This window comes from Pseudonaja textilis, chromosome 2, assembly GCF_049901715.1.
Source record: "Pseudonaja textilis isolate UNSWEBS1 chromosome 2, rPseTex1.2, whole genome shotgun sequence".
NCBI lineage: Eukaryota > Metazoa > Chordata > Lepidosauria > Squamata > Elapidae > Pseudonaja > Pseudonaja textilis.
Window position 1 is genome coordinate 120,172,127 of NC_141991.1, and position 26,025 is coordinate 120,198,151.

General features: G+C 35.6%; 1 protein-coding gene across 2 annotated transcripts in view; it reads left to right on the forward strand.

Annotated features, from left to right (window-relative positions):
• The window catches only part of SMURF2 (SMAD specific E3 ubiquitin protein ligase 2), a 72,831-nt gene that overhangs the window by 27,007 nt on the left and 19,799 nt on the right, over positions 1-26,025 (forward strand). The window contains exons 2-9 of one of the 2 annotated variants that reach the window (XM_026711067.2): positions 11,483-11,521; positions 13,383-13,491; positions 15,972-16,105; positions 16,564-16,629; positions 20,012-20,096; positions 20,320-20,403; positions 21,814-22,016; positions 24,835-24,919. In XM_026711067.2, coding sequence (XP_026566852.2) covers positions 11,483-11,521; positions 13,383-13,491; positions 15,972-16,105; positions 16,564-16,629; positions 20,012-20,096; positions 20,320-20,403; positions 21,814-22,016; positions 24,835-24,919 — 805 coding nt within the window. The remainder of the gene's footprint in view (positions 1-11,482; positions 11,522-13,382; positions 13,492-15,971; positions 16,106-16,563; positions 16,630-20,011; positions 20,097-20,319; positions 20,404-21,813; positions 22,017-24,834; positions 24,920-26,025) is intronic. The other variant, XM_087925081.1, reaches the window with a different exon arrangement.

Genomic DNA, 26,025 nt, shown 5'->3' on the forward strand with positions numbered 1-26,025 from the left:
TCGCAAAACTGGGAACGCTACGAGGGACCACGTGATAGGGAGGAGCATTCCTCAATTCAAGCTCAGCCTGTGAGAGCCGAGACTGGAGCACCTCCCACTCTGGATGCTCTATGCAGCTCTACGAGAAGAAGCGTATCAGGTAAGAACCAACGCCCCTTCTCACTGTCAGAAAGTTTCTCCTTATTTCCAGGTTAAATCTCTCCTCGTTCAGTTTCCATCCATTATTCCTTGTCTGGCCTACAGGAGCTTTAGAAAATAGCTTGACCCCTTCCTCCCTGTGGCAGCCCCTCAAATACTGGAAGACTGCTATCATGTCTCCCCTGGTCCTTCTCTTTACTAGACTAGTCAAGCCCAGTTCCTGCAACCATTCATTGTATGTTTTAGCCTCCAGTACCCTCATCATCCTGGTTGCTCTTCTCTGTACTTTTTCTAGAGTCTCAACATCTTTTTTATAATGTGGTAAACAGAACTGGATGCAGTACTCTAGGTGTGGTCTTACTAAGGATTTATAGAGTGGTATTACTACTTCCCTTGATCTTGATTGTATCCCTCTGTTAATACAATTTAGGATTGCATTAGCTGTTTTGGCTGCTGCTGCACACTGCTGGCTCATATTTAGCTGGTTGTTCACTAAGACTCCAAGATCCCTGTCACAGTTACTGCTATTGAGCCTGGTTTCACCCAGTGAACCTCTCTATATGTGTACCTCTGGTCACATTATATTATCTAATACTCATTGCGTCTATTTGGATTAATTGGATCTTGTGTTCTTCAGCATCATGATGTACTAGCAGATGTTGACTAAGAATAAATTATAATAAAGAATAAAACTACTAAGAGAAGTCCCAAACACAATTAATTTAATATATTTTTTGCTTTCACAGTTTGAAAAATGTCTGGCTGTTATCTCTGGGGAGCAGGGATATATGGTAAATCTGAAAGAACCTGTAAAATTAAAAAGTTAATTTTATACATTCTCATAACTATAATATATAGGTTTACTTGCTTCCCCATTATTAATGTCTCATTGTCCTGTTTTTGACAATTAAGTAAATATGCAGAATTTTAACAAAGATGAGAATGATAGAATGAATTAAGCAAATAATTTTGTATGTGTTTTCTTTTCCGTTATAACTCTGGCATAGGATGGAAAAATAGGAGGAATTGTGGAATAGGAAACCTTTTGTTTACTGTAAAACAATATTGTGAAGTAGATATGATACTTAAAACAGGAGTCTAAACATGACGGATATAGGAAGGCTTCATCTGGCTATGTCTATAAGTCAGTCAGAAATCATAATCATAGATAAGCAACTGGCAATTTTTGTTAAGTAGCAGTCACAAATGACTTGTGAATCTTGTCCTCATTGTAAATTATTCTGCTGAAACAAATATGGACATAAATGCATTTTTCTGAACTCTGTTAAGTCGTGATACTCTTATTACTCTTGTTACTTCATTTTGCTTTTAGGTCTAGAGGTTGTGTGAGACTATCAATAATAACCTATGATGACATGGATTGTATTAGATCTTCACATCATTGTATATTATTTTGCTTTTTACTAGTATTATTTTTATGCTGTGTTGGTTTGAATCCTGTGCTGTAACCTTAGAATTGCAATTGCAATTGCAAGAATGAAGGTAGTGTAAATTGAGTGAACAAACAAACAAACAAATAATTTGCAGTCAGCTTTAGTTGGTAGATCTTTAGGTGAGGGCTATAGTAAAAATGGAAGAAAAAAGAAACATAGGGAAGTCAGAAGAAGAACGATGAACTTTGGATGGTTGCACAACAGATGTTTGCTTTCACTAATAGCCAAGAGAACAGGCATTGGATTTTGGACTATTCCCCTTGATCTACCACACCACTACCTGAGATGACAGTGTGTAGGAGGAGCTGAAATAGGTACTTCTGAGGAGGAGGATAGTGGAGGGTAGGATAAGTTTGAGTGGTCAAAGGCACACCAATCCCAAGGGGAGAGTTACAGTATGAACCAGACAGCCCATTTTAGCTGTGTGTGTGTGTGGGGGGGGAACCAATGTATCACTTTCTCCAAGTTCTAATCTCATTTAAAATGAATGCTTTGCTTTAACCAATTTCTGACAGAAAAGAATCAGTGCAGCACTTTCACCTCCAAGAAAATGCTTCATAGACACTTTCTCCCACCCAATCTAGATTAGGGAAAATCTTATTTTGAGAGTTACTTGCAGCTATTGATTTTATTGATCATTTTACATCCCTTACCTTTCCCCATCTTGTCTTCTGGAATCAGTTTGAGAAAAAAATAAACTTACTGGAAACTCCAGAAAAGATAGAACGGGGGTCTCCAATCTTGACAACTTTAAGACTGGCGGACTTCAACTCCCAGAGTTCCTCAGCCAGCAAGGTTGGAGACCCCTGAGATAGAGGGCTGATTGGGAAAGGAGACTAACATTGATAGAGTTTTTGTTTAAAACCCATGAGATGGAGTATTTATTTCAGCCTATATTTAAATAAGAATCATAAAAAAAACTCCCTCAGGAATGACAGACTATGGGTCTTCTTAAATACAGTTTCTGATGGATTCAGAAGGAAAAAGAAGAATTCTCTAAGATGAAGTTCCTCCCCTCCTCTCCTGCTCAGTATATAGACTGTTTAAAACATAACTAGTTTCTAATATGGGATTCCATGCTATAAAGGTGACAATTCTGCCCATTAAAAATAAATTGTCGTGACAGAGGTTTCCTCCCAAGAGAGAGGAAAGGGGGGAAATATATATTTTTTAAAGTTGCCTTATCTAGAATGTCTTTCTTTTGGGTCCATTATTTGATAACTAGTTGGCTACTTGTCAAGTCCAACTATCACTCCACTGGTGATTTAATCATAGCTTCTCAAAAAATGCAAATTTTAAATGTTCAAATTGAATCTGCCTGCCCTGATCAAATGTATGAGTTATATGGGAAGTCACATATAGGAAGACAAATTAAACAGTTAAACTGTATTCTTGTAAAGTAATAACGCTAGGTAAACATTTTTCACTTGTAATCTCAGGTGGTAGCATGCTTTCATGTTAATGAACAAAGCATAAATTAAAAGTTCTTTTTTTAATTACTAGTGGCTTACTCTTGGCAATGCTTAATTTTGGTTTACATTGCCAATTAAGTGTGTCTCCAGGTGAGATTCTTATTGTGTAATTATTCTTTTTTTTCCGAATCAGAGTCTCCATTTATAACTGTATAATTTTTCCTACTACTCCTGTCAGGTTTCCTTCTTCAAAAAAAACTTAAGAAAGAAAAAGATCTAATGATGCGAATGTACCCTACGTGGAAGGACCCACAAATCAACCTGTTTGGATATCTCTTTGTGTATTATGTTTGTGTGTATTTATTTGTGCCTTCAAGTCAATCTTGCCTCCTAGTGACTGCAGGGACAAGTGGAATTGCAAGGCATTATGTTATCATAGCAGAGATTAAAAGATATGTTTAACTGGCATATCGAATTAGTGTTAATTGTGACTGCCTTTTGCCCTAAGTATCTACTATAGTTTTCTTAAGAAAATGTATTTCTTCGAGTTATATTGTCTGCTAAGTTAAGCACAGGTTGTTTTGAGAAAGAGATTTTATGGGCTTCAGGCATATAATTGTATGAAAGTTCTAGATGACAAAAATCTTCATTTGTAATGTTTTTCTCTCTCTCCATACATTGCATTATACTTCATTAAAGAAAATACCAAAGCTGCACAATAAGTTTTGATGGTTAGCATTAGACAAAGCTAACAAATGAGGGCTGCGTAAGTCATTCCATATTGAGTTAGATGACGGGTCTGTTGCAACAGATGCAGGTAGTCTTCGAGTTATGACTGTAATTGAGCCTGGCAATTATGTTTATTTGTTATGACAGTCATAAAGCAGGTTACCACCCAATTTTGTACTTTTTCACTGCTGTTTTTAAGCAAAGTCATTGATTGCTATGAGGTGTCATGCCCTAAATGGGGAGTTAGTGCCAGTTTCCAGCAAAATGGTTGTAAATTGTGAACATGTGACCCACAAGATGCTGCAAAAGCCGTAAATGTGAGTCACTTGCCAAGTGCCCAAAATGTGGTCATGTGACAGTAGGGAAAACCCAGTATCAGAACTGGGTCCTAAGTAGCTTTTGGGGCGGCGGGTGTCTGCTGTAACATTGAATGATTGCTAAGCAACCAGTTGTAAGTTGAGGACTATCTATCCAGGTGGTCCTCAATTTACATCCACAATTTAGCCCAAAATTTATATTGCTAAGTGAAACATTTATTAAGTGAGTTTTGTCCCATTTTATGACCTTTCTTGCCACATTTGTTAAATGAGTCACTTCAGTTATTAGTAATCCAGTTGTTAAGCAGATCTGGCCTCCCCATTGATTTTGCTTGTCAGAAGGTTGCGAAAGGGGAATCACATGACCCCCAGGGCAGTGCAACCATTATAAATATGAATCAGTTGCCAAGCATCTGAAATTTGATTGCATGACTGTGGGAATGCTGTAATGGTCATAAGTGTGAAAAATGGTCAGTACTTTTTTCAGCACTGTTGTAACCGGTCACTAAATGAGCTGTTGTAAGTTGAGGACTACCTATATACAGTAGCTCACCTTCAAGAGCAATTATTAAACATTCCAATTGAGATATAAGAAACCTAGAGAAAATGAATATATGTAACCAAATAACAAATATTTTCTCTCAGTAGTGCAAAAAAAGCTGGACTGTATCACTAATTCCTTTCAGACTCCCCTGATATTCAAAATTGGTATGCCGTACATTGGTATTTGGTAGATGTCTGACATACTTTCTTCTAAAGAAAACTCCTTGTTTAAATGACATTAATTATGTGTGTATAGTAAAACTGAAAAAGGTGTTTATGAGGAAACAAGGAAAAGTTTATAAATAAAACGCTACTGACTTTAATTTAGTGAAATGACTAACAAGATCTTTCTTATCGGGCCCAGTAGTCGCTATAGATCTTCTGGGGATCCAAGAACAATCTTGAGTTATGTGATCTTATTTAAGAGAGTGTAGTAAAAGCAGGCAAACTCTCCCTTATACAGTGACCAGTTTTTGTCATTCTCTTGGGTGAAAACTAATGCTTAGGGGGAATTCTGGGTTTAGGGATTTTTTTTTTTTTGTAGTTGAGGCATAGAACATTTTATGTTGGAGAAATATTTCAGTTTTTGTCCCATTGTACCTGGATATTTGAATGATGTTAAGTGAATTTCCTAGTCTTTTTTGTTAACCTGGTTTATAATTTTTGGGAAGGCATATTACAACATTACAACCCCTCCCCACGCCAAATATAGCTCCGTTGTTTTGTGAGTACATAGACAATTGGATGGAGAAACTTTTTTTAAAAAAGTTCTCTTCTGAAAAGAGGGGGGAGCCACCAATATTTTAATATCCCTGCCTTTGAATTGCCAGTGCTGCTCTCTGATTTCAGAAGTACTATTTTGAAATGGAGAGCTTTCTATTTTTCTAATTCCCTCCCTTCCAGCAGTTTCATTCCAATCAGCAGCATAATTGGAATACAACCACTGTCTGGAGGGAAAGGGGAATTTTTGGCAAGAGGCAATAGAGCAGTTGGAGATTTATTCAGATTAAAGCATTGCTTGTACAACACACATTAACAGCAGTGTAGCATTGTGTTTCTACAGCTGGGATATATATATTAATTATATATGCAAACATAAGGGAACCAATCTGAGAATACTATGCTAATGAATTCCAGTAGAATATTATTTTGAATAGAAGCTGAATTTCTATTTGAAGTGGGTTGTGAACTTCCCTTTTCAGTTTGCCCATTTCCCCCACCATATGCATTCCTCTGAGAAAGAGGATGTTGCATTATTTAGATTTTTTTTTAAAATAAATAGACTTGGATATAATGATGCTTTTTTTCTTTGGTGTGATGACATCAGAAAGGCGGAGAATTAGAAAATTTGAGATCAACTTCTTTCTATTACAACTTTGTTCTTTTGTTAGCCTAGAAATTACTACTTCTGAATATTATAATATTATAATTACTACTTCTGACTATTATTATATTGCTGATGTAGAAATACACATTGGAATTTGAACAATGAAAAAGCCTTGCTATTAGATTTAAAAAACCTTTTGCTGTAAAAATAGTATAGTTTTTATTTTTTTAAAAAAAAATCTTAATGTATTACATTAAAGGCTTTATGCATGCTAAATAAATGATAAGGTCTTGCCAAGCCTTAGTTTTCAACTGTGAGATTGTAGCAGATAAATTTGTTGTTAGTGTTCAGTGTGCTTCATTACTAGATTACCAACAGACATTCCAATCTTGTTTTCTTGAAATTATTTTTCTTGTGGCCTCCAGTGTTTTTCAGATCTTTTTTCCAAGTTTTTATTTTTGTTGTTGATTAGAATTTCCATTAGTTTTTTGGGGGGGTATGCAGTCCTGCAGTTTAGTATTATTTTATTAAGATACTTTCCTCTATTAAGCAATCTTTATTACCGTCAAAAGCATAGGATAATTGGAGTGCAAAAAAGATACATAAAACAGCTAATTACTTTCCTCTATTTTCTCTGAATTGTGATAAAGGCAAGAGGGGAAAAAAGAGGAAATACATGTTATTGACTGTTTTCTTTTTGTTGACTAAGGGAGTGAGAGTTTTTCATTTGTTCATTTTTAAGGTTCATTTTCACTTTACTTTTTACCTTTGTAAAATGCTTTCGTCTGCTGTGTAGGGAAGATCAGAAGGTAGCGGAAGATTAAAACACGAAAATTAATAAACACCAGTGATAATAAATAAAACAAATTCAATTTGAGTTATATTAGAAAAACAGAAAAGTATCATGCAATAGCTGAATGTTTTTATTCTAAAATGTTAATTTAAAAGCTGCATTTTTGCAGTCATAAATGCATTTTGCCCCATTAAAAACTCTCAGTTCATTCAGAGCTGCATTGCTATACCCTGGTATTAAATGATACTGTTATTGCATCAGAACAAAAATCAGTCCTTCGCAAATTCTGCTTCATATTGTGCCATTCTTTGTTCCTGCATACTACTGTTTAAAACTCAGAAATATGTAAATAGTCTCATTCCATGTTAAGAAATAAGAAATTTGGAAATTATTTTGCTTAAAGCTAATAAACTCAGAAATATGTAAATAGTCTCATTCCATGTTAAGAAATAAGAAATTTGGAAATTATTTTGCTTAAAGCTAATAAAGGTTATGTCTTTAACAGGTGGCAGCACTTGAATGACCTTGTCTGGGCTTAAAAGTTAAGCAGGATTAGTACTAGGCTCCTGACAGCTCTGGGTGAGATTGCAAGTCAAAAAACAAAAAGGAAGGAATTGCAAACAATTTCTGTAGAGTATTACTGCCAAGAAAACTACATGGATGTGTCCATATAGTTGGTAGGAGTAGAGCTTGATTTGAAAGAGACATTATCATATTAGACATATAAAGTATATAATATACTAACAGCCATCAAAAGGAACATTGACATTAACAACATCTACATACCAATCAAAAGAGACAATCAAAAAGCCAGAAAGGAAACAAAAAAGACTAAATACCTACTCACCAGCAATCAACACCCAGATGAGCAGAGATTAATACCAAGATTAACATTAGACCAACAATCAAGAAGCAAAGAATAGCCCAATCAAGGAATTGCCAAACGAGCAACTGTAAATAATATTCAGTCAAGGAATCACCAAGGCCACTCCCACCACCAACACTGTCACAAAATGTAAACATGAGAGCAAACCCCATTCCCTACTAGCTGTGGTGTTACCTAGTCTAATAATGAAATGTCTAAGAAAACAAGCAAACTCAGAACAAGGACCCACAGTTTAAACTACAAATATTGAGCTACAAATGTTATCATCAGTCAATATATCATAAGGTTAATGTATATAAATAATACACTTCTTTTTAAAAATATTTCTATTATCTTATGGGGCTGCATTGCTAGCTGTCAGGACTGCAGGTTGGATTTGCCTGCTTTAATAATTTATTTTTATACAAAATGTCAATTTCTTTTTCTTAAAAATCGCTTCCATAGTTCTTTTTCTTCCAATATTTACCTGATCATATCTGTTATGATCCATGGGCACAGCAGCTTCCATGTGGGTCTCCATCATGCCATCATTTGTCTGTGCTATACTTCTGGAACATTCTAAGGAGAATATTGGCAAAACTAGTAATTCAGCAAGGAAAAGACACCAGTGGAGAAACCTTTCTTTAATTTATTATAGAATAGATTACTTTATTGGCCAAGTGTGATTGGACACACAAAGAATTTGTCTTGGTGTAAATTATTATTTATCTGATTTGTCAATAGCTTATAAGATAATAGGTATAAGAATAAACATGAGTATGAATACAGGAAATAGGTACAAATAAATGGGGGCAATAGGACAGGGATGGTAGGCACGATGGTGCACTTATGCACGCCCTTTACAGACCTCTTAGGAATGGGGTGAAGTCAATAGTAGATAGTTTAAGGTTAAAGGAGTGGTGGTTTGAGCATGTAACAACAGTCAGGTAGTGCATTCCAGGCATTGACCACTCTGTTGCTGATGTCATACTTTCTGCAATCAAGTTTGGAGTGGTATACATTGAGTTTGTAGCTGTTGTGTGCTCTTGTATTGTTGCGGTTGAAGCTGAAGTAGTCATTGACTTGTAGGACACTGTAGCAGATAATTTTATGTACTATGCTTAGATCCAACCATAGGCTGAGTAGGTCTAGGTTGTCCAAGCCCAAAATTTCAAGTCTGGTGGTATAGGGTATTCTGTTGCGAGCAGAGGAGTGCAGTAGTCTTCTCATGAAATACTTCTGGACTCTCTCAAATATCCGATATACAGTGCGGATTCCAGACAGATGAGCTGTATTCAAGTATTGGTCTAGCAAAAGTTTTGTATGCCCTAGTTAGCAATTCAGTATTACCAGAGGAGAAGCTTCATAAGATTAGATTTACAACTCTTAATGCCTTTTTAGCAATGCTGCTACAGTGAACTCTGGTGCTTAGGTTGTTTGATATGAGCACTTCAAGGTCCTTGACAGAGTGAGGGTTGTCAACAAGGTCATATCCGCCTAGCTTATATTTGGTGTACTGATTTTTTTTAACTATAACTTGATCCAATTCAACTCCAGACAAATCTAGTGACGCATAATACACCAGACAATATAGAACAATATAACAAGCACAAAGAAGAAAATTGAACTGGTAGAGAAAGAAAAAAAGGCCACATGACGAACTTGGCAGACCCCCCCCCGCTGCAAATATCCCTCCATCACATATTTAGCAAAGGCAACTTTCCTTGCTAAGGTAAAAGTTCCGCTTGCATATATGTGCTAGTTGTTTCTGGCTCTAGGGGGCAGTGCTCATCTCTGTTACAAAGCCAAAGAGCCAGCATTGTCCGAAGATGTCTCTGGTCATGTGGCTGACATGACTAAATGTCGAAGGCGCACGGAACGCTGTTACCTTCCCACCAAAGTGGTCCTTATTTTTCTACTTGCATTTTTACATGTTTCTGAACTACTTGGTTGGCAGAAGCTGGGTCAAGTAATGGGACTTCTTTCTATTATGCGATGCTAGGGATTCGAACCGCCTAACTGGTGACCTTTCTGATTTGCAAGCTCAGCGTCTTAGCCACTGAGCTATGTTATGTTAAAAGAAATGAATTTGAGACAAATCAACTCTGCTCATACAATGTACTAGATACGGCTTAGTATTAGCCGCAATTACCAGTAGGTGCTTACTTTATTGTTTTGCTTTGCAACACTGGAAAATTTAGCTTCATTTCTCTAATTACAAGAAATCTTTTCCTCTCCTCCTCTATTTTAGAACTCTACCTTATCCTAACTTTTTTCCAGATACTATTTCAGAGCTTTCAGGTCCAGTCTTTGAATGTTTTGCTAATAATCAAACTAATATTTTTTATTTGAATTTGATTCTAGGTGCCCTGAGCTAATATGGAGTGAATGAGAAAAATTAAAGTCGTAGTATCATTTATTTCAGTGTAATGGATTGGGTAATGGATAGAGGACTAGGATCAGGGAGGTTTGGGTTCAAGTCCTTTCTTAGCTAAGAAAGCTCCTTGAGTAATCTTGGGCCAGCTCTCTGTCAGCTACCGTTACTGTTTCAGGGATAAAATTGAAGTAGGGGTAATGTGAGTGTCAGAATGCTTGGAAGAATTGTAGGGTATAATTTAGGAATAATGGGATCTAAATTAATGTTTATTAGTACATTTATGGGGAAATGTTCAAGATGTTAATGTGATGTTAAATTATATACAAAAGCTTCGGAATTTGACATTTTGTCAGGAATAGTGGTTATTCCAGATGTCAAGGAATAATTGTTGGAAATGTTTGATGTATATGTTTTGGAAAAGGCAATTCTTTCTGCCAGTCAAAGGATGCAGCAATATTTGTTATTATGAAAGAGATTCTATGATATATAGTAGGGAATATAATTTAAGATCTTTGTCTTAGTTTGTATTTTTGTTTGTATTTTTAAAGTTTTTTTTAAAAAAAGATTAAAGTTTTTTTTAATTGGCACTTGTCATTCTGTGCTGCTGATACTTTGCTTATCTGTCTCTTAAGCATTTGCCTGTATAGGTAGTCCTTGCTTATCAACCACAGTTGGAACCAGTAAGTCTATCGTGAAGTGAAAAATCACATGATTATTAAAACATAATTACATCTTTGGACTCTATAAGCAATAATTATGTCTAAACAAAACAAATGGAATGACATTTAGGACAAAGAAATAGTCCAGTGTTCCCATTTACTGTCTTCTGAACAAAATAAAATTCAGGGAATTTGATATTGTGACTGGAGATCTGCAGATATGTATCTTTACTAGGGCTTAATCCAATTTGATTCCCTCCTTGGTATTACCACTTAAGCTTTAAAATCCTGTATTGTTCAAGGTTCAAAAATATTGAATAAGTTGAGGGTTTGAGCCAGATTTTTTTTCTCATTAATTATACCATATCCTGTATAACTTCTTTTTTCTAATTGGTACAAAGCAATTGTTATGACAGCATTTCTAGAGCTGATATAGCATATTAGTTGTGTTTTTCTCACTATAATATGTTGAATAAGCATGCATAGAAATGACCAACATTTAAATTATATTGGCTTTTAATTTATAAATCAAAAAGTATACTCCATATATTTTAGCCAGTGATATTTGTTTAGAGGTACGGATATAATCTTAGTGATGGTGCTTTTAGGTGGGCTGCGCCAAGCTCAGTTTCTCCACTGCCGATTCCAGTGGATGAAGATACTGAATAACAGAATGCCAACTCTACAATATGGCTGTGATCCTTGATCTGTAAACTGCATGATGTGCCTGCATTTCCAAGTACATTTACAATGTACTTCTGCATATGCCTGAGATTGTGTTGTTGAACATTTGGAAATACTTAATAAATACATTAAAACTCAAAATGCTATTCTATAATTATTTTTTGTTTGTTTGTTTTGGTTTCAGTTCTCTGTGCAAAAAATTTGGTGAAAAAGGACTTTTTCCGTAAGTACACCTTTCTGTTTTTATACCTTTTATTCTGTATTACAGAGGATTCAAATTCAAAGATACTGTCTTATATTAGGTATGGTAGCATTTCATAAACCATTAAAAAGAATGCTCTGATATAGTCAGATTATCTACTCGCCTTTAAGTATTGTTTATGGTCTGTGCTAACAGAGTATATTGATATACTTGCATTTTGAATATAGGCCAGTGTTGTATGATCGTTAAGACCCTGTACTAAAAGCAGAGAGACTGAGATTCCAATCTCAACCATAGAAGCTTATTGGGTGGCTTTGAATCAGTTATTATCCCTCAGCCTAATTGGAAAAAGAAGTGTTGTGTATGCTGTCTTGAACCCCTAAAGGAAAGGTGGGAATAAGAAAAATATTATTCTTTTCCCCTTATGACTATATTCTAATTTTAAAATATATTTATATTTATTAAATATTTATAAATTATAGTTAATTTGTAAACCATCGAGAGTAACTCTTTAAGAGTGAGATAAGTGGTACCTAAATTTGAAAATTGAATAAAAGAGGCACGTTGTAATGTTTTAATTTGTGTACATTTCTCAATAAGAGTAGCAGTCATGATACCATCATCTCTCGACGTCTTGTTTGCGAGAGATGCTAAGAATTGTAATTCTGTAATGTCATTAATGCCAATTTATTGTGACATTAAAATCTAAAAATGGATTGGTATTATAATATGCTTTAATAAGAACTAAAATTCAAGATCAAAATCCATTTCATAGCATTAACTTTTTAGGGCATCCCAAAAGTCCCTTGAATTTTAAAAATAGCATGAAAATTTAGCATAAGAGCAGTTAGAAAGAGTTGCTGCCACCAAATACTTTACACTGGTTTCTTTTGGCTAAATTTGTTGTTTATTAAAGAATTGCTTTGACTATGAGTGCTGCTAAAGTCAAGCTCATTTCAGTCAAGTACCACTACTGGTGACTTCATGAACACATCCATGCAATTTTCTTGGCATTAGTGTGGATGTGGTTTGCCATGATAGTCTTATGGAATGTTTTTCAACTTTGGAACTCAGCTTATCTATTGCAATTACCTGTTGGTCTCCCATCCAACTTCTGCTATAATCAGCATGACCTAGTTAATTTTCTAAGCCCAGTCAAGGTCAACCAGATGCTACCACCTGCTGATGTTTCATTTGTGTTACAGAATATTTATAAATAGCTGTGTGAGTTTCATAATGATTATCTTTTCATCTCTACCTTTACAATGAAATGCTTCAGAAGTACAGGCAGTCCCTGGATTAAAAATGAGTTATGTTCCCTAAATCTGTCTTTAACCCAAATTTGTATTTAAGTCAGAACTCATACTTACAAATGATGGGTGGCATTCATTACTAAAAATGGGTGGCACTGGTTTTCCTCAATCCAATGAAGTGCTGAAACCAGGCAGTGCTTTCAGGAACTGTTGAAAACATGTTGGCTGTGTATTAAAACACCTGGCTTCAGTGCTATATCTTGACTTTGAATCTTTGTATTCTTGAAAACATTAGAACGTTATCATTTACAATGGTAGCCTGAAGTGTCTTGAAACAATGTTATATATTCACATAAATTCAGTATAGATTGTATCTTGCAATGAACAAACAAATAAATAAATTATGGAATTCCTAGTAGAATGTGTTCTTTATATAAAATTCTACTTTTACACAAAGGATTGGTACTATTAATCTAGTTGAGTACAACATTTTCTCAAAACCAGATTGATAGCATGATGAGATTCCTTTGTTCATTGGATTATAAAATGTAGATGCTTTCTAATGGACCATCACATAGAAAATAATATCAATTAGCAGCATCCTCATTGTATTATGTATTTTCTGACAGGGCTTCCTGATCCATTTGCTAAAGTGGTGGTGGACGGATCTGGCCAGTGCCATTCTACTGATACTGTGAAGAATACCCTTGATCCAAAGTGGAATCAGCATTATGACTTGTACGTGTCAATACAGAGTATCTAATATGATCAAACTTTAAGCTGGGTAATTGCTAAAAAATTAAAATATATTAAACCAGGGAGTCTTTGCTAAGAATTACTCTGAAAAGTAAGGCAGGCCTATGCTAGCTGTCTGGTTTGTTTATATAAAGTAGCTGGTCTTTCATTGCTAAAACATAGGGTTGGTTGATTGATTTGTTACGTGTCATTACACTTGTGTCAACTCTTAACAACCACATAGATACTAATTCTTAAATACTGCTTTTTTGTATAAAATCAAAGTGTTTACCTGAGAAAACAGGTGTGTCTATTTTTTGTGACAGCTGAGAAATAGAGACAAAATACAGATTCTGGACGAGGAGTGGAGATACCTGGATTATCAGATAGATTGGATTCCAAATTCACACCAACTCCTCAAGTGATTATGGGACTTGTAGTACAATTTTAGTGCCATAGATATAGCATTCTTCCTTTAACTAAGGTTGGTTGTTTCAGAAGCCAGTTATTATTCCAGTATGTTTACTTCTAATGATATCAGTATATCATTACCTATATTAATTGATATATCGTAAGTTTATACATAGCACCTAAGAAAATGAAGTTGGGCACTAGTAGCTCTTGAAATAATTCTGAAAGCTCTAACTTAAAAGACTAAAATAATCATATCAGGCAACTTTCAACAGCAATATTAAAAAAAAATAAGTTTTCCTAAATAAATTAATATATTTCTACCCTGGCATCCTATTATAGGGCTCCCCAACCCCCAAGCTGCAGCCCGTTCAGAACCGGGCTTTGGAAGCAGCAGGCAAGAGCACACTCACAGCTCCATCTTGTGTGAGTGGAGGATGGCCGCACTTCTGCTTCTGCTTTATTTGTGTGAGTGACGTGCCCAAATGGAGCTGTGCATGCTCATGTGTGCGCTCACCACTCGCACAGAAACATCCCCTCTTCCTGCCCCCCACCGATCCACCAAACTGGAAAGGTTGGGGACCACTGTTTAAAAGTATTAAAAATCTTCATGCTTTCTTCACCCCATCTCAGAAGTTCTTCTCTTCTCCATGTGTAGAAGGGAACTCCTGCACTGGGTTGGAGAAACCCATAGAGATCCTAAAGATGTGAGATTCGTTTCTATAACCTGATAAAAGGATTTCCATCCCTCCTCTTCCCGGTGCATGGAGAGAAGGGGGAATCCTTTGGTAAGTGATGGCAGCTTATAATCTTCCCTACCAGCTTCCCCAGTGAATTTCTGGGGAAACTGGTGAAAAAGATCCCAAATGGCAATCATGTGATCACAGGGCACTTGACAATTAGTCATGAGTGTGAATTACGTGGCTGTGAGGAGGTGTACTATGACATTTTACAATGGCCGGAGGTGCTTTATGGAATCTAAAGCACACTTTCTAAGCTGTCATAATTTTGAGTGGACTATCTGTATACAAATGTAGAGTGATTTTCTTGGAACATGGGCAAAAATGCACACTACATGTGACATTAATAAATAGTTCTTCTCTGGTTGCTGACACCACAAAATAATTGGTGATTGATTTGTAAATTATGAGAGCATTTATACAAGTCGTCCTCAACTTACAACCACAATTGAGCCCCAAACTTTTGTTGTTAAGTGAGACATTTGTTAAGTGAGCTTTTCCCATTTTACAACTATTCTTGCTTCAGTTGTTAAGTAAATCACTGCAGTTGGTATGTTGGTAACCTGGTTGTTAAGTGAATCTGGCTTCCCTATTGATTTTGCTTGTGAGAAGGTATCAAAAGATGATCACATGACCTTGGAATAAATATGAACCAGTTGTCAAAACCATCTGAATTTTGACCACATGACCATGGGGATGCTGCAAAGGTTGTAACTATGAAAATGGTCATAAGTCGCATTTTTCAGTGCCGTTGTAACTTTAAACAGCCACTAAATGAACTGTTGTAAGTCAAGGACCACATGTGTTTTGATGCATTGCAATTCTAGGGTATGTGTGTTGTGAGTGAATAACCAATTTAAACGAGTGAGTGCAGAAGGATGTTTTAGTAAATTGAACACTTAGATGTTTGTACCATGACAGAATGCATGTAATGGAAGAGGCTTACTAAAAACATCTCCCAGAGAGAAACATAATTCTTAACTGTTACAACTCGTCCTCCAAATTAAACACTCAACAACATACCATTTTTTCTGTTTGACATACTGTGACTGTCTGGCCAAAGGAAGTGAGCAATATATGATTTACGTAAGATATTTTTAAAAAGCTCCTTTGACATTTGTTCAAGTAGAATCTTTTAATGAATAAATTATGATGGAGACACATCTGTGTATAATGCATTTGACTTCTTCAGCATAAAATAAAAATAACCATTTTTATATTATATTATGAAGTTTTAAAAATATTTTGCAGTCAAAAATTGTGCTTTATAGACTATTAGTGGTATGCAGTCAACATATGTTTTATTGCTGATTCCTTTTTTTCCCCACTTAGATACATTGGAAAGTCTGACTCTATAACAATCAGTGTATGGAACCACAAGAAAATCCATAAAAAACAGGGAGCTGGTTTTCTGGGTTGTGTGAGACTTCTTTCTAATGCTATCAACCGCCTCAAAGACACTGGTTGTAAGTAGGCAGAACAAAAGTGCTTTGGTATTTTGGGGTAAGCTTTTTAGAGTGACTTTAAAGTTAATTCTATGGAAATTATAATTTATTTATTTGTATCCTGCCTTTATTATTTTTACAAATAAGGTGGTGAACATATCCACCACAACTTTGTCCTCCTATATTTTTCACCACAACAACAAAACTTGTGCGAGGTGGGTTGAGCTGAGAGAGAGTGACTGGCCCAGCCGGCTTTCATGTCTAAGGCAGGATTTGAACTCACAGCCTTTGACGTTTTAGCCTGGTACTTTAACTACTAGACCAAAGTGGCTTTGGGGATGGTGAAGACCAGTATGCTTTTCGTCTTCTTTTGAAATTAGAAATGTTTAATTCAGCAATATATATTTTGTCATAGAAATTATACCCTACATAATCATTACATAGAAATAAGGCATATCTCCTTGTTTGTTTTTGTATAGATCAGAGATTAGATCTATGCAAACTTGGGCCAAATGACAATGATACAGTTAGAGGACAGATAGTAGGTAAGTAATGATTTTAATTAGTTTGCTTAATTTTTAACCTGCCTTGATTTTTTTTATAAATAACACAAGGTGGTGAAAATGCTTGTTTCTTCTCCTGTTTTCCACACAACGACAATGCTGTGAAGTGAGTTGGGTTGAGAGAGAGAGAGATGGCTCAAGGTCACCCAACTGGCTTTCATGGGAAGGCAGGATTAGAACTCACAGTTTCTTGTCTGTGGGGATTCTTAGTTATCCAGGTCATGATTGTCCCAAAGGGTTTTTTTTCAAAAGGCAACTAAACTTTCGAAAGCATCTTTGGGTCACAGTCTTTTTGTTTCCAAGCCAGGACCTTAACTACTAGAACACACTAGACCAAATTTAAATATGTATTTCAAACACCAGGGTGGAAATAGAAAAAAAAGGAATGCAAGTATGATCTTCTGTTATTTAAGTCTTCTTTTGAGTCAGAACGGCATTATTTTGCTATAGCTCTATGTAGGTTTGACAGAAAGCGCCACCTAAAGCTACAATAATTCTTCATTCTATTGGCAAAGAAGTTTTGGGAGGCTTCTGTGGTACAGATTCCTTCCTAAGAATAACACATAACAGGTAATGCAGTATAGTCTTTTGGAAGAGGTCCCTGTAAAAACGTGGAAGAGGAATGGTACAGAGTACATTAGGTGAAACAGATTGTCCATAAAAACCCTTTGATCCAGCAAATGTTTTTTATGAATAAAAATGAATGGCATTTTATTTCCATTTTCTCTTTTGTATGCACCTCCCCTCCTCTTTGCCTTCTCCCATGTGGCTCATGAGGATTCCCTATTGTCTGAAGAAAATTTGGGGAGATTAAAGCATAGGCAGAATGAAAGCGTTCTCCCCTCTGGAGCTTTGCTGGGTGATTGGATTTCAATTTTGATTGTAAAGAGAAACCATTGCATGAAACATTTTTATTTCTGCTTATCAACATTACTTGGAATTCATTTTTTTCTTCCTTGTTAATAATTGCACACCGCTTACCATTTCTGTTTAAGCTTTGGAAAATATATATAATTTATATAGATTTTTAACAGTGACAGTCAGATACTGTTTAACTGACATGCTTAAAGCCAACTAAGTTTACGTGTTATGTACTGCTTTATTTTCTCTTATTGAAGTTAATGTTTAATATATTGCTTTAGCTATGGTTCGATCAATCCTGTTAATATGTTTGTTAACCCTATGAATTTGTTTTTCAAGAGTAGGGAGTGTGAGAAGGGAAATTGACAAGCAACTTTGTGTTGTGATGGTCTTTTGAAATATAATTTGATTGATCTCACACCTGTGCTGCAAGTTATGTGTTTCAATATTATATCCATTCCAAACATCTTATTATGTAAATGGTAGTAGGCTCTGTAGATGAAATTGAACCTTATCATTCAGTTTAACATTGCTTACAGTACTAACATTTAAGAATCCATTCCGCTGAATGGCTGTCTATGATTTAACAAATTTAAAAAGTTGGAGGAAGAGTAGATTGCCTCTACTGAGAATTTGATTTAGACATTTGATTTATAGATTCTATTCTTGCTTCCAAGTTGTTGTTGTTGTTGGATTTTTTTTTTCTGAAAATGCTGATCCCAGCAGGTGGAATTATAAGGATCTGTTTACAGATGGTGCCCTACCTTCAGAACACCAGCATTCCTTTGGGATCAATGGGGCCCAGCCTCTGTTATCTTTCGCCTGGTTGATGCTCGTTTTGGTCTAGACTTGAGCTTTCAGTTCCAATCTAAACAGGATTAGGAAAAGCCCATTAATCTTAATGCCACAGAAACCACAAATAAGTCATGTGTTCAGTTTCATTCTTGACTGGCCTCTTTATAAAGTAAACAGAACTACTTAGGTTTACACAGACAGCCTTTGTTGTATTATTTGCAACACTTTAGGCACAGAATTATCATTTTATTTTATTTGTGAAAAATCCTTGTATGTAAGAAATGTTAGCACTAAAGATTGTCTTTTTAATGCAGGTGTGAAATGGGAATTGTTCATATAGATTTAAACTATTTTTGCAATAGCACTGTGTCATATATGCCACTGTTAAGACTTGTTACATCTTCCAAAATGCAAGCAAATAAAAATTGTAAATCAACATTTTTTAAAAATGAGTGAAAAACCAGATCATAATATTATAGGATAAATTAAATCCCTGATATGGAGATGCCTTTTACACAGAAGTATCCAATTCTTAGCAATTGACTTATGCTAAATGATAAGGCAAGTGGTAATCATATTTATGGTCTATATTTTCCACACATTTAGTGAATTAAATTTCCCAAAGACTTATCTTTACTAGCAAGATTTATATGTCAGCTTTAAGCAAAGCTTTTAGTGGTGGAAATAGGAGGAAATAACATAAAAATAGGTGTAGCATACAGGAAAAAAACAGCAAATAAAGAAGAAGACTGACATGTTAAAAATAATGTGATAACAAAATATCTGACCAGGCCAAACCATAAGAATGTCACTAGGCAAGTTTCTTTGAGGAGGCAATTCTACAACCGTGGCATGTTAATTGAGAAAGCTCTCTCTCTTTCTGGTCACCACTTATTTACATGGTCCTTAAAGGAGATTCTGTGAAGAAACAAAGCATCTGTTGGTTCTCAGGCACTCAGTTTTGCCAGGACCAAGTTGCTGCTTATTGGCCCTTATTCAGTTTATTATTATTCTTGATATAGTTTCATTATCCCTCATATGAATTTGAGGAAGAGAATGGGATGTTATCAGCAAAAAGGTGTTGCTTCATTGCACCTCCCTATTGCCTTTTCCAATTTATTTTTGGTCTTTCAGAACCATGGAGACAACCAAAATCTTGCAGGATCATATAACATTGACATATTCCCTCAGAATCACATTTTGGAGTTACTTCTTTTAGGTAGAAATGGAATTACTATGTCATTGTTTCTCCCAAAAGAATATGGAATAGTAACATTATAATATTGATATTGGAAGTTGCTAGATATTTCAGAATTAACAAGATCCACATTCCAAATAAATCATCCATTAATATACTGTTAGAAATCTTTGTATTAAGTAATCTTTTCTAACAAAAGTATGTTTTGTGTTCTTCTAGGCAACTATGAGGAACAGAGTGAAAGTATAAGATTGTAGCTTGAGGTTATAGAGACATGGTTATAGGAATACCTGTTTACTGAGCTAAAATTTCCAGGGTCAGATTACTTGCATTTTGGAATCTCATCAAACTGCTTTGCACTACCTTGGAGAAATCTTCAGGGAGTTTAGTGAAAAGATAAGAGCATCCTACATATTTTCAAAATTCCAAATGCATATATCACTGAATCAAAAAGATTTGTGCAAGATATTCCATAATAATGTTCTAATTTTAATTTTTGTTTTTTGATAGTAAGTCTTCAGTCCAGAGACCGGATAGGTACAGGAGGGCAAGTTGTTGATTGCAGTAGATTATTTGACAATGATTTACCTGATGGGTAAGTTATTTTTTTTTTGACAGTTGGAATAAAATAATATATTGCATGTGCCAAACATTGATTTCATTTGTACTTAATATTTGCAGTGATAACAAAAATGAAAGAATGCTAGTTTAAAATGTATTACACATAAACCTATTTAATAAATAACTTTATGAGCTCAAACATTTTAAAATCAAACTTCTTGTAATGTACACTTTTCTTTCAATACAAAAATATTTAGCTGGGAAGAAAGGAGGACAGCTTCTGGAAGAATTCAGTATTTGAATCACATCACACGAACCACACAGTGGGAGAGACCAACACGGTAAGCATTCTTTTAAAGAGCTAAAGGTATGGTGTGCCTACAACTCTAATGGTTGTTAATGCTAGGAATTATCCAATTCTAAGTTGATGTGCCATACTGTGTCCTTTCCTCCCAAATTAAACTTTTTCTCACATATTTAATATACATTACATTACTGTACAAAAATATAGAACATATTTGCTCATGAGAATCTTTTCATGGAATCTTGAGAGCAGAGCATCCAGATTAGTTTTCAGTTAAATGAGAGGGTTTTTCTTTTTTGAATTCCCCTCTGCAACAAACATTTTGCTAGAATATTTAACATCTCAAACTTCTGCATATGCCTCAAAAGAGTTGCTTATCCCTGTTTTGTTAAGTTTTCCTTAAGTCCTTATTATTTATTTATTTAATATTCAATAATAAGTAATAAAATCAGCAGGAATAAAGGGGTCATATTTATATATACAGATAAACCCTTTTTTAACAGAACTCTGGTTTTGGTTAAATTAATTCAAAGTTTGTTACTAGTTTATATATCCTTTCTAGGAAAGGGAGAAACAAGGGGAACAGTTTTGGACAATGCATTAAAGAAATTATTCCTATTTCGCTTCCAGTTGAGTGGAAGATGGTGACACTTGTGCACCAGTACAAATGCACCAGGATTTTCCTGATTCTTCTATGATTGGTTGTAAAGTTGGCAACTTTATGTGTTATTGCGAATAGGTAGGAAATCAGATTTCTCATCTCCCTTCCCCCCAAGTCTCCTTCATTCCATCTTTAGTACAATGCAAACAGTGTGAACATTTCCCAGTGTGGGGATGGTTTTAGAATTCTTACTATCAAAGGAGGCATTAGTGGTCTCTGTGGCAAGGAGAACTTTTTTCTAACTGCCAGCTGTAACCATTCCTTGTCAGGGCTAATCTGGCCTCAGCAATCCTTGTGGTGACAATTTTAGGGCTGGATTACTGGAAATATGCTTTACACAGAATCACCCTGGGAGCTGAACTGGAAACTGCTTCTGGTGTAAAACGTTGCAGCCAGATCATTGAAGGGACATATGAATGTTTTATACCCATCTACTAATCTGTTCATATTCATATGAAAAAACTGTTTGGATATTGGTGGTAGATGCTTAAAGAAAAATCTATTTGTCACATGATAATTCATTTGATGGCAGTGCTGAATTTATCAAGAATTTGCTATGCCATAATCCAAGAGAATGTCCTCAACACTTGTGCTCTTTTTTACTCCAGCGTCCAGCCATCTTGTGCAGCTTACCTTTTAATCCATTAAATTTTATTTATTTATTAGAATGTGGTTTTCTAGCAATGTGTTTTGAAACTAGTATTTCTTGACACATTACTTAAAACTCTAATTTTAGACTGCAATTCCCTTTTAATAGAAGAAACAAATATTGTTGTTTTTCAATAGGCCAGCATCGGAATATTCCAGTCCTGGTAGACCTCTGAGTTGCTTTGTGGATGAGAACACACCTCTTACAGTAATAAATGGTGCAACATGTGGACAGTCATTTGACCCCAGGCTAGCGGAAAGGAGAGTTAGATCTCAGAGGCATAGGAATTACATGAGCAGGACCCACCTGCATACTCCTCCAGATCTACCTGAGGGATATGGTATGTGTTCCTGAAATTGTATAACTATCTTCTTGTCTTTTATAAATCTCTGTAAGTATCTATTTTTTAAATTGAAGTATGGTGCTGGTGCTAACTATGATGATTTAGCAATTGTGCAACACTAAGGAGATGCTGGGACTTTGTGGTTAATAAATATTTTAATCAGTGACATTTTCCTCTCCATAAAACTCTTACATTACAACCCAGTGTGGTCATAAAAATGGCTAATTTTGAATCAGTACCATTAGGTGAAGTGAACTTTAATGAGGGATTTTTTAATGAGGTATATTATATGGCATTGCAAAGACCAGTGAGGGTATATTTGCCTTTTGTGAATATGGACACATTAGATACATTGTTTTTAAAAATTTAGAAATCTGTAACTGCTTTAGACAAGTCACTAATGTTATGTATTCTCTATTTCAAAATGCATATATCTATACCAACTCCTTTACTCTTTTTCTGTTTTCATTTGTTTTGTATGCGTGGTGTCTGTCCAAGGGGTTGTGCTATTGTTATTTTTAATAGTCATGCAGATATATTAATTTTGGAGATGAATATACTTGTCCCAGGATAATGTTTCAGGATCCAATCTGGGTCAGTCACCGGGACCAGAAGTTCTGTCTTTTGAGCTTTGGACTCGTTCTGGACTCGTTCGAGAGAGAGAGAGAGAGAGAGAGAGAGAAATTCCCTGAAGATGGACTCCACTATGAGTCCGAAAGCTCGGAAGATAGAATCTCTGGCCCTTCTCACTGACCCAGATTGGATCCTGCTATATTATTTTGTTATATATCATGTAAACTACTGAACGCCATTTGATTGTAGCAGGGTATACATTTAATAAGTGTGTGTGTGTGTGTGTGTGTGTGTGTGAGAGAGAGAGAGAGAGAGAGAGAGCGAGCATGCACACACACACTCATACATGTATTTCCTCTGGTTCAGATATCACAATTCTACCAGAACTCAGCTTTTATTATTCTAGCATTTTTCCTTAGACACTCTGAATTTTTGTATTATAGAATATATTGTATTAAGTGTTTGTATTACAGAATTTTTTAAAAAATATGCTATTGTATTTAAAATAGCCAGTTCTGAGATCTTAAAATCTGTACCAGAAAGTTGTCAGAAGGTTGCATCATTATTCAACCTTCTGACATTTTTGCCTGGATGAGTGAGAGTCTTCATTGACATAGCAGAAAGTTTTTAATTGATCATCAGAGCATTGGGATTCTTCGATCAAATTTAAATAATGTTTGTAACATTTATTGACATGTATTTATTTGCATTTGTGCATATATGATGCTTTTTAAGGGAAGAGAATGAAACGAAGTCTCTCCCCCCACACCAAATTCTTACGATTTACTTGGAAATTTGTATTGATCTAGCTGGCATTGAGCTGTCCATATGCATGCAGACTCACCCAATATGTACCATTTCTGTATTCCGTCTGCAGAATCTGTTAACATATATAGAACACACTAGCAGTTCTGAGCTGGGGATATTTGTAATTTCAGGATTTGTTCTTTTATCTTGTACAGAAATGCATTGTTGCTTTGAACAAGGATGAACAATGTATTACTGAAACCTGCATATGAGAAATTCCTGTTAAAGTTAACTCAGATTCACATCTCAATATAGAAAAGTACAGGTAGTCCTTGAATTGCAACCACAATTGAGCCCAAAATTTCCATTGTTAGCAAGACAATTGTTAAGCTATTTTTGCCCCATTTTGCAACCTTTCTAAGTTGTTAAATTAATCACTGCAATCGTTAGTAACATGGTCGATAAGTGACTCTGGCTACTCCATTGACTTTGCTTATCAGAAGGTTGCAAAAGATGATCACATGACCCTGGAATACTGCAGCGGTCATAAATACGAGCCAGTTGCCAAGGGTTCAAATTTTGATCATGTGACCATGGAGATGTGCATTGGTCGTAAGTGTGAAAACGGGTCATACGTCGCTTTTTTCAATGCTTTTGTAATTTTGAATGGACACTAAACAAATGGTTGTAAGTCAGGGACTACCTGTATGCATTGTAACTCAGCAGCGCCTGAGAATTTTCCTCCATTTGTAGTGCAAAATCTCAGATCACTATAATCACCATAATAATAGGCACTGTCTTTTATTTTAATTCTGCAATAATTTATAATCCTCATGCTATCTCACAAATTCCTTCTCCGGATACCTCCAAGTCACTTTTTTTCATTGGCATTGTAACTTTAAACGGTCACTAAATAAATGGTTGTAAGTCGAGGACTCCTTGTATTGTGCATTCAAATACTTAAGTTATTACAGATATTGGAGACTCTTTATTTCCCCATTTTGTTTTGTGTGCTTACTTGTTCAGTATCTTTCCAGTCACTTCAGTGGAATAAAATTCACTGTGGCTGCATGGGAGAAGAGCTTTAAAAGGCTCTTTCCCAAAAAATATTTTTCTTTTCTTCTCCCCCACCCTTGCAAATGTCTTCATCCCGTGACAGACAGGCAAGTCTCAAGGGAGACTGTTCTGGCTCTGGGAAGGTTAACAGCAGTTAAAAATATAACATAGAAACAGAATAAAGGTTAGGCAAATGTATTGTATGAAAAAATTACCCCAGTCTTGCTTAGACAAACTGATCAAAGTAGTCCAGATCTGGAACCCTTAATAGCTGTTCTAGAAAGACCAAAATGGAGCATTATGAGGGGAAGTTACATAGATTATAATATTTATGTCTATAATGTCAATGATAATTGGAGATCCAGGGAATGTTCTTTAGAAAAGGAAACAATAATTTGAACTTCCTGATTTATTTTTGCATTGATCATTTCCCAAACAGAGCAAAGGACAACTCAGCAAGGGCAGGTGTATTTCCTACATACTCAAACTGGTGTAAGCACATGGCACGATCCCCGTGTACCTCGGTAAGAAAATAATGTATCTTCATTGGTGCTGGAAATTAAGTAAAGCCCCCTTACAAATAAAATGCAAAACAGCACACACATTTCTAATAATTGCACCCTTGCCCAGTGACAGAATGGTGTGCGTTGTTGTGTGATTCTGTAGACACTCAAATTGAGAACATGGTTCAGAAAACAATGCATTCCTAAAAATCTCAATCTCAATTTAAAAAGAGTAGCTTGGTCTGAACACTTGTGTCTGAAAAAGAATGTGTTACATGTCTAATACATTCACAAACATCTGAAGGGGTTTGAATAAGATATTTCTTTGATCAGAAATGAAATTAATTAAAGCTAAGTTTATTACTTACTTGCCTCCAAGTTTCTTTCCAAAGAAAGTCAAATCAGTAAAGATTTTTTGCTAACGTAAATGGCTTTTGTTAGTGGATTTAAGAGAGAGGCACTGCACCCTGCTCTTTACATTCAGAGAAATCTTAACATTCAGAGAAATCTCTGAAGCAGCTCTTGGGGTACATGGACACCTGTGAGGTCTTGGGAACTGAAGATGATCTTATCACTCAAAACAGACTTCCACTTAATAACTTTTAAAGTATAAAACTTGGTAAATGATGTAATAGTTAAAGCACTGTGCTGGGACTGTGGAGACCCATATTCAGGTCCCTATGGAGTTATGAAATGTACTGTGTAATCTTGGATTACTTCCTGTTGTCTAATCTATCCTGCCTCACATAATTGTTCTGGGGGTGGGAGGTGAAACATGTACAGTGCAGGATATAGAAATAATAAGTAAATGGAAGGCTTCTTTTACAAACATTAAAAGGTATTAATCATACTGTATTGAGAAAACTTGTATTCATTTAGGGCAGGAGTGTCAAACTCAAGGCCCGCAGACCGGATCCTGCCCACAGGGTGCTTAAATCTGACCCACAGGGCTGCCCTGGAAACAGCAAAGGACTGGTCCTCAGTGCCTCTGCCTTTTCACTGGCAGAGGACTGCAAGACGTTGAGTTGGCCATGCTACCCTGGCCACGCCCACTCAGCCCTCCGAGGTTAAACACAACCTGATGTGGCCCTTAATGAAATCAAGTTTGACACCCCTGATCTAGGGCT